General features: G+C 42.5%; 1 protein-coding gene across 20 annotated transcripts in view; it reads right to left on the bottom strand.

Moving 5' to 3' along the window:
- Nucleotides 1–15856, bottom strand: part of LOC139110408 (CUGBP Elav-like family member 2) — a 396946-nt gene that overhangs the window by 146699 nt on the left and 234391 nt on the right. Inside the window, exon 2 of one of the 20 annotated variants that reach the window (XM_070670200.1) lies at nucleotides 14991–15156. The exons of 18 other annotated variants lie outside the window; for them this stretch is intronic. In XM_070670200.1, the coding sequence (XP_070526301.1) occupies nucleotides 14991–15124 (134 nt within the window). In that variant the 5' untranslated portion in view covers nucleotides 15125–15156. Of the gene's footprint in view, nucleotides 1–14990; nucleotides 15165–15856 lie in introns of all 20 variants that reach the window. One more of the 20 variants, XM_070670201.1, reaches the window with a different exon arrangement.

The following is a 15856-nucleotide window of genomic DNA, read 5'->3' as shown; positions in this document are numbered from 1 at the left end:
ATCTCGTCACGCAATAGATCGCGTTTGCGACTGTCTTCAAAAATACAGAAACTCTTGCAATTTCTCGACACTTGATTCGATAAAAAAAAAAGGAAAAAAAAAAAAACATACGTTAATATATTTCTATAAACTTGTGTAAAATTATTATTACGTAAAATATTCCAAAGCGCAATCAGCGATATGCACGGTTTCCTGAACTATTATAGCTAAAAATTAAAAAGAGAAAAAAAAAAAAAGAAAAAAAAAACTTGTCAGATTTTCAAGCGCGATAGTTTCATCACGTGATGAATCATCGTGAAACGTCGAAATCACTGCGCTATCTCGGAAGGGTGACACAAAGGGTGACCTACGTAAGAGCTCGCTGCATTAGATGATTGCTTAACTCCGTCCACGTCCGAGACAAGCGGTACAGCTTCGCGACGAGGAAAGAATACGACGTTCACGTCCATGCAAGTTTTATAAGAAACGGAATCTCTGCGGCTCTCTCCTCGTAGACGTTACCGCCACTCCCGTCGCGCTATCACCACCTCCTCCCCGGCGCCGCGAAGCACTCGGGCTGCGTGCAGTCGCGGAGGATAGTTGAAAAGTTAAACACAGATTGGAAATTGGTATTTCTTACTCTTCATGATGAAGTTAACGTAGCACGAAACTTTCACAATTCGCCCTGATGCCCCCGGGGCGCACGAATTTCGCCCTGCTCGTGAAACGAATTCAGATCTACGCGCGTGACGAGACAGCAGAATACCGCGCGAAAGAACGCGTACGTTTGCAATTTTTTTCCCCTTTTTTTTTCTTTCCTTTTTTTTTGACGTTTAACGAAAATTTTGTTTCTTCCACGATATGCGCTAATTATAAAGTCGAGGGAGAACAGCTGAAAAGCGGCTGCACGGGACACCGCTGTCGCGCGTCTATCTCGAATTTACATGCAAATAAGCTAGCCCCGATGATATTCCGTGCAGCCGAGTTTATCCACTGACTCGAAACAGTATCGACGACGGCAATCGGCCGCTAACGCGATGCCGCGATTATTCGTTGCGATCATCGTCGTTCATTATTAACGGGAATAACAATCGTTCGCGATTAAAACCGGGCTTTTCGCGGCGTCCCGCAATCCCGCGGTAACAGTTGTATAGATTTAACGACGTTAAAGCTCCTTCGAAGCCCCAAGGTAGAGCGCGGCTCGGCCAATCGCAATATCCGATTAAAAAAAAAAAAAAAAAAAAAAAGATAACGACTAGGATCGATCAAAGGCTAAAGAAGACTAGTCTTTTACGATGTGTCGATTGTAAGAGTAGCGTGTCCCATCTCTTTTCTTTTCTCTCTTTCTCTCTCTCTCTTTCTCTGAGATTTTAATTCAATAATTATCTCTGAAGATAATAACCACTCGTCGGCACAAAATGTAAAAAAGAAACGCTTTCCTAATTTTTTTTTTTTTTTCCCTCTTGCTCTTCTTTCCATATCAAAGTAAACTGATAATAAAGACAAACCAATTAACTTTATCTCTTTAATCGCTTGGCACAATACTTTCAACCTATGCAGATTATATTTCTAAAAATTATTGCGAAACAATATCAGGGGGAAAATTGTTACATTATGCGAGGCTAGAAATGTTAAATTAAAAATGGAATATTTAATAGCGAGCCATTTTTCAAGATTATTCTTGAATGCAAGGCTTTAATCCGTGACCCAGTAAGAACCATTATCTCCTTTTTGGATTAGCTTTTTTTTTTTATTCCACGCTTTTAAGCTACAGCGATACGATCAATTTTAATTGCTGGAAATTAAAGAAGGAAAAGTGGAGGGAATTTATCACGGGCCTCCGATGTGTGCGCGTGTTACGCGAGTAGCTCGCGCAAAAAATATAATAAAAAATAAATAATTCACCATATTGTTATTTGGTCTAGCAGAAAAAATGTGCATTAACAAGCGGGAAAAGAAAAAAAAACGTTGGGTAATTTTTCCCAGATCGTTGCAGACCGTAAAAAAACCGTTAAAAAAAAAAAAAAAAAATTCGACATTCCAAATAGCTCGGTCCGTTGAACGCGTCTGCTAGTCGCTTGATTTCTGATTAATACTAGCGTACCATTGATTTCAATCGGTGTGCCGCGTTTCCTTAATTAAAGCCACGGGCATTCGCGCGCCACGTATACACGCGCGCACGGGCCACGTGCTAATCATCAACGGGATGCCATCGCGTTATCAGGAGACGGCGATGCCGCGTATTCGTGGCCGTCGCGCCGGCCGTCGGTCCGGTCGGTCACGTACCCGGCCAAAGGAATTCGATTCTCACCGGTATCATTAAGTGATTTCGAATCGTCGCGAAGTCGATCGCGAAGGTCCGGCCGGCCCCTTTTTACTCGCGAGATTGCCCATCCTACGTGGTTCCGGACGAACGGTGGGACGCGGCGTCCTTTCAATTTTACGTAATTTCCCGAAGACCCAGAACCTCGATTCGATTTAATAGGAGTTTCCTCAAACAGGAGAGCGAGAGCACCGGTTTCCCACGAAGGAATGTTCGCGCTTTGTTCCTCCTCGTCGCAAGTGCGATTCAAGCGACTTAAACTCATTTAAATCATAGTCGCCAAAAGTCTGTTGCAAAAAGTTCCGTTTATTTTTTTTTCCCCCGCAATTACGTCTATAAATCTCGAATATAAATATATATAATAAAATATCTAAATAAAAATATTGTATATAAATTATAAATCAATTAAAGACAGGATACATAAAATAATTTATGCCCGCGCGATTATTGCACATGATTACACCGTATCATTTGATTTCGCGCAAATTCAGTAAAAACAGTTTATCGAGTAGATTCTTTTCCGCTATCGTGTCGCCACCGAGCGACACAAAAAGGCAGGTTGAGGTAAGAAAAAGTACTTCGGTACTCTTTTTCCTACACCTGTCCTATCGATATCGGTCGCGGAAACAAGGGAGGGTGCGACTAGGAACGGCGGCGGGGAAGTAGATAGGAAATTGATATCGAACAGACGCCCGACGGCTCGTAGTGCTCAGCAAGTTTGTTCGTAAATCACGATACATCCACCTCGCTCTCTACCCGCCCCGGGCGAAACCAGCCCCATCCGCTTCGAACCCCGTCGCGCGCGCCGGTCCGCTTTCACACCGTTCCGTAGCCCGGAGCCGATCCGCTTCGCTCTCCCTTATCCCGCGCCAGAAACTGACGCTAAAAACGGGCGGCGCGCGGGGGAGCTAAGCCGCCCCCAGACTCCGCCAACTTTCGTTTTACTCGTGAATTTTAATGACTGCGGTCTGCCGGCGCGCGTTATCCGCGAAGCTGGTTACCTCGTCGTACTCTTTTTCTTTTTTTTTTTCCGAAAAACCGCGATGAAGAGCGATAGGCTGTTACAGTTCGAGATCCGACAAACCACGAAGAGTATGCCGGTAAAAAATTATAAAGCGATATGAAGGTGAGGCGAGAACTTTAGCGGATAGATAATTATTTTTCAGTTATACGACATGCGCCGGTAAAATAAAGTTAAGCGGAAAAAAAAGAAATAAAAAATGTATTTTTGTATAAAATATAAGTCTAGGAAAAAACCTACCACTTTACCTTTTCGATTTCGAACAATTTAAAAAAAAAATTAATTTTTTTTTTCTTTAATTTCAAATTTTTTTAATCGCATAGAACAGAGTTACTCCCCCCAATGTTAATCGCGTCGAAAATAAATCCGGCGGAAAGCCGGCGGGATAAAAACTTTCTAATTAAGACAATTTCGCTAGTTAGCCGTTAACCGTCCCCGAGAGACAGTTTACTAAACCTTTCGGAAGCTTGACCACCTAGATAAGTTCCAGAGGAAGCTGGCAAGGACCGGTCGGGGATACGTCGGAAGGAAGGCGCGGAGGGAGGGAGGATGGGTCGTAAATCGGCGTAAGGGTCCTGCGTTTTCACGGGGCTCTTACTGATATTATAGGTCGCGGAAAGTTTCGCGCGTAAAAATATCGCGGATTTATGAGGAAACTTGCCGGATTCTCCTCGTTGCCGCGGTAATTGTCGAAGATGTATCGCTGCCCAGTGAATTTTATCTGCTGGCAGGTTGAACGGCGCTGCTTACTGCCAGCCACTATTTCACCCCTGGGGCTCGAGATTCCTGCACGTGCATCGCGCGCACGTGTATGTGTGCAATGTGCTACACAGGGTGTGCCACATATCTGCCGTGGCATTCTCGATCTTGCTTAAATGCTCCGATTAGGCTTGGACAAATCTTTCCCCAGCCCGTGCAAAAAGAATCGAGTCCTATTTACTTCTGAATTATTTCACCGAGCTCTAACATTAAACCTTAATAAATCAAAGCTCGAGAAAAAAAGTTTCGTTGCAATAAAAGGCACAGAAAATTAAGTGAGAAAGATAACGAAGAATTTTCTCTTTTCTTTTTTTAATTTATTACTTTGAAATCTTTGACCCGAGCCATTTATGGCAATGCTTTCGTTATATAAAGTTTGCGTAATGTTTTTTTTAAAAGAAAAACGGTCTTAAATAGATCGCGGTTCGCGGACAAAAGTTGGCGAGTTTAGATATTGCACACCCTGTACGCATTGACGGCTATCCTTGATCGGTCGTAACAGGAAATTGCTTCGCCGCCTGCGGCGTTTCCACGCTTAAGTACACGCACGCACGTACATTTTTCTTACTGATATTGTCGACCGTGCCGCGACTGAGGATAGTAAACGAAGGTAATTCGCAATGATTTGACAAACGCGCAATTTTCTGCAGAGCTCTTCGCACGACACGTCTCAAATTTTAACATTATAAAATAACGCCGAGCGATGTACAAGAAAAAAAAGAAAAAAAAATTTGACACAAATTTTAACGCGACGATGAATAAGGATTTGATAGAAGTAAAGCGAATTTGGTTCGAGTTATACGCGCAAAATATCTCCACGGATATTAATTAACCAAATGTGTCAATTAACAACGACGATGTGAATTCATTTCATTCACGCACCATGCACGCTCGTCGAGTACCGGCATTAATTATCGAACGAAACGCACGCCAGATTTCGGCGATGTTTAACACGCGCGGGGGGGAGAGGAAGCCGTGTAAAGGATATTTAAAATCGATGAAACGAAAATCCAGAATAAAAATATTTGCGAGTCGCGCGCGAAGCGGCCGCCTCGAGGAAACCCGGGGCCGGAGCACCCCAGCCCTGCCTTCCGACTTGTTCAATGTAAATTCCGAACATAGGGGGGTTTTCGGCCACTGGTTATGGCGGTGGTCTGCTACCGCGGCCATCAATTTAACGGTGTAAGTCCGTAATATAGCACGAGCCCCGGCTACGCGTACCGGCTACGCCGACCCCGCCTGTAACTGCCCGACGGGGTAAGAGGATTAAGCGCAACTCGCGCGAGTACCACGCGAGCTCCGCCGTTTTTATACAACGTCCCGATATTTCAGCCGTTTTTGCCGGCGGCTGCGTTAATCAAGTCGAGAAATGAATTTAATAACCGCGAGGGCTCATCGGAAGCATGGCAAAACGACTCGCACCGAGGAAAAGGTCCCGTTAAGTACTTTATAAACGGTATATTTTTACGAGCCGCCGAGTCGTCGTAAAGTTATGTTCCGACAATGGGAGAATGTTAATTATTTCACCTTTTCAAGTAAGCACGATAAACATAGTATTTTTTTGAAAAAATAAAATAAAATAAAATAGAATAAAAATTTAAAGAGAACTGTAATTAAAATTCAAACTTAATAATTTAAACAACGACCGACCTACGCCCAGGTTCTTTAATTAATTAATTTCGATTCAGCTGTCCTCGCGGGAACACGATTATAAGTTGATATTAATAACACTCTGCGTTAGTTCTATCAGACAATCCGATAACCCCAGCCATCTCATTTATGCAAGCTGTACCTCGTATGATACTTAATGCATATTATTAACTTGAATCCAAGCAGAAGCTGCCGCGTCATCGAATATCGATTAGCCCGGATAGCGCGAAGAATATCTATACCACTCCCGGGATCAGCGTTAATAAATGTTACACTGTATTCCAAGGAGGAAACGTTTGCATGCATTTTTTTTTTCTTTTTCTTTTTTTTTTATCAGCTTCCATGTTACGAAATGTACGTGTTCGCCCTACAAATTTTTAGCCGGATAAAGTTGACGAGCTTGAAAGTGGGTCGTTAACTTTACAAGTCGAAATGAATGCAGATGCGGAGCCCGCGCGTCGCGTCGTAAGTTCGATCGTATGCGCGCGCGATATCGAATTCCGATTAATCGACCGGCCCGGCCGGTCATTGAAAGTGCCGCCGGCCGCTCGGGGCCATTAATAAAAGAGCTCCATGTAACGAAGAAGATGAGTTTGCTCGCCGGTGAAGAACAGCCGGGGGATGACGATTACGGGCGGCGGCAAGGGCGACGTGCTTTCGTCAACTCCGCGAGAAATGAATGAACGCGAGAACGCGTCGCGCACAAAAGAACCGGCTGACGCCTGCATTTCGCAAATTTTTCTCGTCGCCGAGAGGTCGCACGGTTCTTCGGTCCCGATCTCTTATTTTTCTTCCTTCCAGCGAGTCGCCATTCTTGCTCGCCCAGCCATTTTTCCCTTTGACTCTCCCGAGAACCCACGACCGCGCGCGGATGCACTCGCACCTATCGCAATTTCTTAGAGCCCCGCGAGCGTGTGCGCGCGGCATATGCAAGAGGGCGAATGTGTATTTCTCATTTACGGGCCGAGTGCCAGCGCACTCGCATTCGCGAAAAGTAGACAAAGCCGAGCCGAGAAAAGAGCTTGTGAACGTCGTACCATTTTGCAGACGTGAGTAATTGAAGATTAAAGCCATGGGGTCCCGAATGCGTTACAGCGACGAGGAAACGCTCGCGCGGTGAGCGAACGATCCGTTGTAGTATTTATTACTGAACCAGAAAAATCCCCACGTATCGCTCGCTTTCTCTAATTTATTTTTTAAAAGATCAACACTTTAGATCGCAGGCCCGAAATTCATAATTGATCATAAATGGCTATTCTTTTGATCGCTTCGTTATAGATTCTGGTAAATTGCTCCGCGAGAGAAGATAATTTCCGAGTTTATTTTGGCTCGTCAGCGCGGAAACGCGATTTCGTTACCCGTTACATCGAGATTCGTATCGCCTGCGGCTATGTACACCGATATTAGAGGGTTCGATGTCCCCGGTCCTTAACTATCTTCGAACTTCGTCGAAAACTTGAGGCATGTAATATCTTGCGCGGCTGTGAAAATCACGCGACATATGTATAGATTATAATATTCGCCAAATATACCCCGGGATCTTATTTCGTAAATTGTAAGACTGTTCAAAGTATCCGGAAATTACAGAGTTTATCCAAACGCGACGACAAATGTAAATTTTATTCGTTAAAATTCTTTACTGCGGCCTCCTCGTAACAACTTGGATATTATTTTGCCGCGACTTACGCGTCCGAAACAATTGGAAGACTTATCAAACAAAATGTTCTTCTCGGCCGAGTACGCATTTCCATTTCGGGACAGCACGCGACGTGCGCATCGCGACACGATCCAAGAGATTAATCTATCACAACTGCGAAGGTACAGACCCGTATTTTCCGAACGGATTAAATTTCTGGGATATATTGAGTGTCGAGTGCGGAAGGGCTATTGAAATGCCGCGTGCGTCTTTCGCCCAATAATTAAGAAAAATAGCTCGGGGGCTAAGCAGCGCGCGCGTTCCCCTTTTCTTCTTCAATAACGCCGAGTCGCTTAATCCGGAGGGTTTGTTCAATTACGCCGCGCGCGAGGACGGACACGGCCGCGCGCGTGTTTCGGTGCGGCATGCGTACGTTCTTTCATTAGCCGCAGGAAATTAACCGGGAACAGCCGCGAGAGCCCCGTCCGTTTCCCGGCCCCTTTGGGAAAAACTCCGGAAGCGTCATAGCGAGAAGAAGGGTGAGGAATAATCGGCGAGAGGTCGAATTTCGAAAATTTCGCCGTTTCACGGTTGTTGCCGCGCCCTAGTGAAAATGACAGCTGGGCTCTCTCTTTTGAGCAACGCGGTCCTTTTTTTTTTTTTTACTTTTTTTTTTATATTTTTTTATACCTGCCACCGACGTCCCTCTTTTGCACGCGCGGCCTTTCACGCTTGCGATGCGAGCACATTCTACGTTCTAAAGCGTCTCATCGGCGACAAGGGTGAACGCGACGGCGGCTCGGAAACTCCGGTGGGTAAAGGGATTGAATTTGCATAATTGTTTTCAGTTCGCGGAGACGTCTTACGTTAATAAAGAAAAATACGTGAAGTACGACACAGCGAAAGTCTCGATTTTTTACGATCGCAAACGCGTACTTTAATCGTTAATTATTTACACGGTTTATTGTAATAGAAAAAAAAGAGAAAAGAAAAAATACAGTTTTATTTACTTCAAAACATTTAATGACCTAACGCCTAGTTAGCAATTAAAAACCGTTGGCAGAATTACCATCACGGATGACTGGAATAAACGCTGATGGAATAAGTTGGGGATATCGCGGGGAGACTAATCTCCCGGACGGATCACGAAGAGCATTGACCCGCGGTACGTCAAAAATCGAAAACGCTCATCGATTTCGCCGTCCTAGCGGCGAGCGGGGAACACGACACGGGTGATCGCACACATTTCGAAGCCCTCGAGCACAGTTAGGCCGGTCACGTGTAGTGTCCGCTGATACGAGCGGCATACAAAGTTTTTTGACCATCCGCTTCGCGTCCGCCCGCGTGTCCGTTCTCGCTCCGGCCGCGCGCGAACTCGCAGCCACGCTCTCAAACTTAGCCGCGGTGTCGCGTACGTAATGAAAGTTACGATCACGCGCCTCCGTACTTCACGCCCTGCACTTCGCCTATTCATATCTATACTAATATCTTCGCGTCACACCGGCTCGGCGCTATCTCGCACCCTCTCGAGTTTTCTCCGCATCTGCGATAAGCTACACGTCTGCGCTTTACCGTTCTATAGAGAACGTAGCATCGCGATTACATTTCTAACAGCGTCCCGGTATCATATGTAACGCCGTCCCTCCCCCCTCCTCCACCGCCCCCTCTCCCTCCCCCGCGCCTTCCACCGCGTTTTCACCGAAACTTTCTCCCGTATCTACATATATACAATTACCCGTTGTATCCATATCCACGTTTGTGCGCCCGCACACACAGCTGCCGCTCGCGCCGCGAAAGCTTCGCCGTCGTATACCGCTTGAAGCTCCTCATACGTGCCAGCACGTTGCTTTCGTTCTCGCGAGTGGCAGCCGCTCTGACACCGAAAAACAAGGAAAAGCTCCGTGAGCGGTTGGAAGAACACGTACGCGGTATGCTCTTGCAAACAACACTCCAATGAGAAGAGATACTCGGCTAGTCTGCGGGCCCCGACCCCTGTTGCGCGCCCACGTCGGACGCCACGCCACGTGGATATGTCTAATTCGTTTTCACGCGTCTCGCCACGTCGGGCATGTAAAGGGAATATTTTCTCGCAAAATAATCTCGCCACGGTCGATGGTTTTACGAGATGCGTGCGATAGTACGCGTACATGGAAGTTTAACACGTAAAGTTAATTATTTAATTTCCAGTATTTTAGCAATTCATATTTATTATAAAGAAATTTGTAAGGAACGGTATTAATTTTATTCGTAAAATATGTCTAGTTTAGTTTTAATTCTTTATTTGAACGTTGTACTATTTTTTTTCCCTTTTTTTTTTTGCATTGTACATCAAAATTAAAGTGCTACTGTGACACATATTTTAGCCTAGATCTGTTCTTTTTGAAATTAATCTTTCTTTGAAGAGCTACGAGCAAGAAATATGCACATGATATTCGTTGCCGTTCTGTCTTTATTTTGTATCCCTTTTTTGTACATTTTTAATGAAGAAGTCGTAAGCAAGAGTCGTTAAAGAGTTTCACGCCATCAAGTTTCGGTCGACTTTCTTTGTTTCTCTTTCTATTCCGTAATTCTGTTTTCATCTTTTTTTTTTTTTTCTCCAAAGCTCGCTTGCATTAACAAAGTTGCGACGGTGAGAGACATTAACTTGCAACACTGCAGGCGCCTATTAGTTTGATTATTTCAAGTTAACCTTACGAGATGTTCAAAACACAATAAAAAGAGAATAGAACCGGACGTACCAAAATAGAGAGCACCAAAACAAAACTTTTTATTAGCTCAAATTTTTTTACCGTGCCTTTACGTGTGCTGTAAGGTGTTGTTTTTCATTAATTATCCCAAAGCGACGTGCCTACACTTGAGATATGAGGGTTCGCGTATTTAATCGGTTAATTATCAAGAACGCGTATTTCTCTGCCCCACCTCCCCTCCTCCTTTCTCTCTCACTCTATCTTTCTCTCTCTCTCTTATGCCACGTTAACGAAGTTGTCGTCATCGCGATGAACTCGAGGGCAGACCCACAATATCAGTTTGGTTATCTCCTGTTTAACGCCATTGTGTCGCGGCGGGTAAAGGGTGATAACGAATCAGCGCCTATACGCCGATAAGGGTGTGAGGGTAGTGAAGTCGGTGGAGGTTCGTTCCGGGGACAGTGGGATCGGAATAGAGAGGGGAAAAACGGGACAATAGTGCTTCGGGCACTGTGAAGATCCAGTAATTGAATTACACTCCGATAACCGCTTATCGCGAACGCTCCCCCCTCCCTCCTCCCCCCCCCGCGAGTTTGCAGCGGCAAAATAACTTTCGCTTATTGCGCGGCTCGATCGCCCATCCATTTCTGGCAGAGAGAGAGCTGCATCGACGAATTTTGTAATATTGCATTTTCTTTGAAAATATCAACGAAATAAGGTTACAACTCAATCCGAGGGAAATCTTTTTTTTACATTTGAAACACGAAATAATGACGCGAACTAATGAAATGAATAATAACGTTGGCGAGCCATTTCTGCAACGCTACGAAGACGTTACGCTTCTTTTTTTCTTTTTTTATATAATTTTTTTTATTTTTGAATCAAAATAACGACCGTAATAAATTTTATGTGTCTTTCAAAATTACATTTTATAAATCAAATATATATAAAGTTTAAGATATTAAGTAAATATTTCAAGCATCTCAGCGTACGCTTTCTGGTTTTTTATTATGCCAATCTCGCGGTATTAAAAACGGGAAATTGATATTTTAATATTTAATAATAAATAACTACTTAATAATGAAGAATAAATTTTCAAAGCAAAGTCTACATGAGACATCCGTGACTTCCTATCCGGTTTTTCTTTCCCTTTTCCGCCTTCTCTACCTTTTTTTTTTTTCCTTGCTGGGCCGGTCCGCCAGCCGGATGGCTCGCAAAATAATTAGTTCGCTTACGAATCCCTCCGGTATATTGGCAGACAGAGGGAGGAAATTAAATTCGTGCCCCTCGTATAATCCACGCTCGTGCCGAATCGACTCGTTCCTTTGATTCCTTTGATTCGGCCGCTCTTCCACGATTAATTATCGGCGATAAACGCACGGGCCGCGTATAACCGTACGCGGTGTCTTTTGCAACATACGACCACGTCCTCGAGCACGGAATGTCTAATGAAGCTTTATGCATCGCTATCTCTCATTCCGATGATGAAATCGTAGAAAGAAATTGCGAAATGGAATTATCAAAAGCCTCCCCCCATGCTTCCAAGTAGGTAATGAAAATCCGCCGTTGAATCCGCGAGCAATTTTCCGATAGCGCGCATTTTCCCCGTGTATCTTTTGTAATTCTTCGTAATAGTTTAGAACGGCCGATCTAGCGTGATTGAAAAATTCTTTAACGCAATCAACCGCGTAATGTGCAAATTGAAATTACGTGTATAACAAATTGTGATTAATTTAATATTTTTGTCAGCGAGAACGTTTCGATTGGCATTTAATTATCGACGATATAAGAGAATTTTGTAATGTACGTAATTTCTTAATGCGAAACAAAATTAATTTAACTATTTCAATATCAAGATATATTAAACATAAATTTACGAAAATCAAGTGACGCGTTTAATTATTTACCGGCGAGTTTTTATTTAAACGTCGGTGTATAAAAATGTTTCTCTTAGTTTCGCGAAAGTGTGGCATTTAAATATTTGATCCAATTAAGCAACAGCTCGGGAGGAATAGAAGAACAACGTGAGGACACGAATGTCCGGCTAATTCCGCGCGGATGAAGTCGGCGGTTATATCCGTCGACTTCGGCGATAATGCGACGCTTAAATTGTCGCCGAGTTATACGAGTATACTCGGCAAGGAACATTTTGCAACCAACCAAGCTCGAAACACTAACCGCGTGGCAAATTCACCCTAAGCGTCGCGCATACATTTGAGGTGGTTCGGGGCGCCGGGAGGGTTTGGCGAAACGGCTGATTCGGGAATAATTTCCAGCTATCTCGAATAAGCACGCCGGCGACCGTGTCCCTTAAATCGAGACATTTTTCTCATTGTTTAATTATAGGGTAAAATAAAAAAATAAAGGAAAAAATAATGCTGTATCGAATAACGAATATCGTCGTGGTTTTACAAATGCGATTGTACGAATAGGATTTGTTATAATTTTCATTATGAAAAGCTTAGTATTGTTGTTTAATATTGAAAAGGAAAAATAATGTAATACGTATAACGTTCCTTTTAATAAATTTAACGTCGGGGAAGGTAACGCTCTTAAATTAGAAATAAAAATTAAAAGCGTATTACGCAAGAAATATTAAATTATAAATCAGCAAAATAAGATATTTCACATTTTAACCCGGTAGTCAAGAAAATTTTGCTTTTTATAATATTTACGGAAACGTTTAAGGTAATTTATTAAATTCTATACAGCATAAAGCAGACGTTTTAATGAATATTTCTAAAATTATTCGTATAACGACGTCATAATCAAAGACATCGTAATCAGCTCTGCGCGCGGAAACGAATTCTCGAATATGATCGCCAAACTTTCTTGCCGACAGGGATTAAGACGCTCTAAGATGCCTTAATGGCCATCAAAGTCCGTCGCGAGGAAGCGAACGACATCGTCATGCCGAAGTACCGGGAGAACGACGAGCTTTCTTAATTAGGGAAACGGAAATGCGCGGAAGGATGTCTTACAGCGGTTAGATGAGACAGGAACTGCTCAAAGAGAATTCCCTATGTAAGCTGTTCCCGTCTCGCATCGGATTTATCTTCTTCGAAACAGTAATCGAACTGTGTTCTTTAGTAGGTCACCGCAATTTTTTATCAAGCCCGCGTGTACGTGCGCGTGGGTGTTTTTAAATTTTCTGGACCAGTTTTCTGTCGTCTCTCAAACCCCGTGAGACATCAAGGTAACATAAAAATTCATGAATCCGCGGGACTCTTCACGCCGTGCAATATTTTAATAGCGCGCTGTGGAAATTAACCCTGAGGTCGAAAACCTTTACACGAAAAAATATTAAATTGCACGAATAGCTTTGTCGCGCGGTTTTATTATTATTATTAATTTTTTGTTTTTTTTTTCTCGCAAAAAAAAAAAATGTATATATATCTGTGTTTATAAAGGCAAAGTTGGTCGATTTAATTAACCGAGAATAGCGGAGTCGGCAGCTGACCGTAGAGACAGATTGAACAGCGACGCGCAAATTTGAGCTCAACAGAAATTCTGCTGTAATTACTGATCGGTAATTGGACGCCGCTAGGCATATCGCATCTCTGAGCTACTTCCCCACGATTATTGAATCTTCGATCAGCAGCGTGATCAAGTTGCGTATCGCGCTATTATTTTTTTGCTTATAAATACCGCGTCGAGATAATCTCATCCGTTAGAACATTTAATTACATTTGTCATTAATTCTTTTTTTTTTAGATTTTAAATTGTTTTTTTTTTCTACCATTTTTGAATTCTATTATTTTCTTTTCGACTCTACTGTTGAAGTAAAATATCGCATTTTATTTTGAGACAGAATTGTTTTGTTCCAACTTCGCTTATTCGACTTTAAAGACGTAAAGGCGACTCGTTAGGATATGTTAAACTGTACTACCACAAATAATAAGAAATCCATGTTTATTCATCAGTAACTTTGTCGAGCGGAGTAAACAGCCTTCCCATATTCAAGTGCGCCGCGTAATGCCCTTTTACCTTCGTATTCCGAACTTTTACATCTTCCTCCTGCTCTTTCTTTTATTTCTTTTAATTTTAGCTTTGCAATTAAATTATTGACGTGTCTCGCGACTGCGAGATATCTTTTTTCGCGCTCGCGTAATTGACGGAACTTCCGAGATAGATTTCTCGCGAGTTTCAATTCTTCGTCAAGGGCAAGATCCGGCGGGAGGGACCGGGACTACGTACGCAACGAAATAGAGAAAATAGAGGTACGATCGCACGCATCAACAAAACGTACATAAAAAAAATCAAATTTTAATTAAATTTTAATCAAAACGGAACAAAAAAAAAACAAAAGTAATACTTTTACTTTACTTTGCAACATAAAAGCGTTTGTTTTTAATTTAATATATTTAGTTAATTAATAAAAAATATAAATTTAAAAAGTGGTGTAGAGTACACAAGCATAGAATGCATTGTCCGTTCAAATATTACGGAAAATACCCGCATAATATACATGCAAATGGGAGAAGTAAGTCGATTAAAAATTTGCATTGAAAAAATTTCGATGGAGAGATACCGTAGCATTTTTTGTAATGTACTAATTGGCTAAAGGGCCACGATGCTAGGCGGGCAACCAATTAAAAAGAGCTGAGCACAAGGAAAAAAAGCTGAGCGCGAAAGTTGCCTTTATAATCGATTCTCTCAAACGAACTCGGTAAGAGCAAGAAACTTAAGCAAGACTGTCTTCGTTATTAATTATTAATTATCTCGTTTATTGATGCAGTTTTGCATTAAGTCCTTTCATTCCATAGTTAATTTTTAGTAAAATATTCTTTACGAAAAAGAAAACATATTCTCTGAAAAAACATTCGAGTCAGTTTATTAAAAGCGTCGCGTAAAATTGCCGAGCAATTTCGTGTTTCAAATGCAATCCCACCGGTCGTTCTTATCTGCGTATTTTAATATAAAGATTCTCCTTACCAATCTTGACGCAGCAGCATGTTGCTATTGTTGTTCTGATCCAGCTGCATCGTCCCGTTAGTGAACAATTTATAATCGAGCATAATTTCTGAGTCTGTCGCGTTCAACTGTGTCTCCACGCACGGCTCGAACATTGATCGTTCCTTCTCAAATTACGCAATGTGTACTGCAATCGATATAACAAAAAAAAAAGAAAAAAGAGAGAGAAAGAAAAAAAAAAATGTTTTCAAACGTTTAATGTCAGCGGCACCGATAACCGCCGCCGTTCGAGGCTGCTCGTTTCGCCACCGATTCGCGACGGCGGAATTTGAAATTCAAATTTTATTAACTGGTGAACCTCATCGGAGACGAAGAGTGTCCTGTTACGTTTAATTAACTTGAATGAACGCACTCGACGCGATATCGACGGAGATCACAGTCCGGGGCGCAAAGGACCCTTGCGCGATCAATAATTAAAGCAATACGCTGTATTAATAATATTAACAGGACATCGTTATTCGAATATTAATGTACTTCAAACGGATCAATCGTAACTGTACAAATTTCTTTCCCTTTCCGTTAACATCGCGAAACGTGAAATAATGTAAATTAAAATCACGCGAAAGCCAAGGAAAACTCCCGAGGGATTAATACAAAGCGCAAACCGACGATAATACTTTAAGAGATTTAAAATTTAGCCAATCAAGTTGTCTAATTAATTTTCTTTGCGTCATATTTCGTGAACACTTTATCCCCGAGAAATCGAATATTCTTACGACGTTGCGCAACGTATCTAGAATATAACCAACCGAACCGTGCGAGTGAGAAAAAAAAAATCTATAAAATTCTACGATCGCCCGACGAACGTTCGCGGCCGAGGGGGTTTA

This window comes from Cardiocondyla obscurior, linkage group LG20 (genome assembly GCF_019399895.1).
Source record: "Cardiocondyla obscurior isolate alpha-2009 linkage group LG20, Cobs3.1, whole genome shotgun sequence".
Taxonomy (NCBI): domain Eukaryota; kingdom Metazoa; phylum Arthropoda; class Insecta; order Hymenoptera; family Formicidae; genus Cardiocondyla; species Cardiocondyla obscurior.
This window is presented reverse-complemented; position numbering and strand designations above follow the sequence as displayed.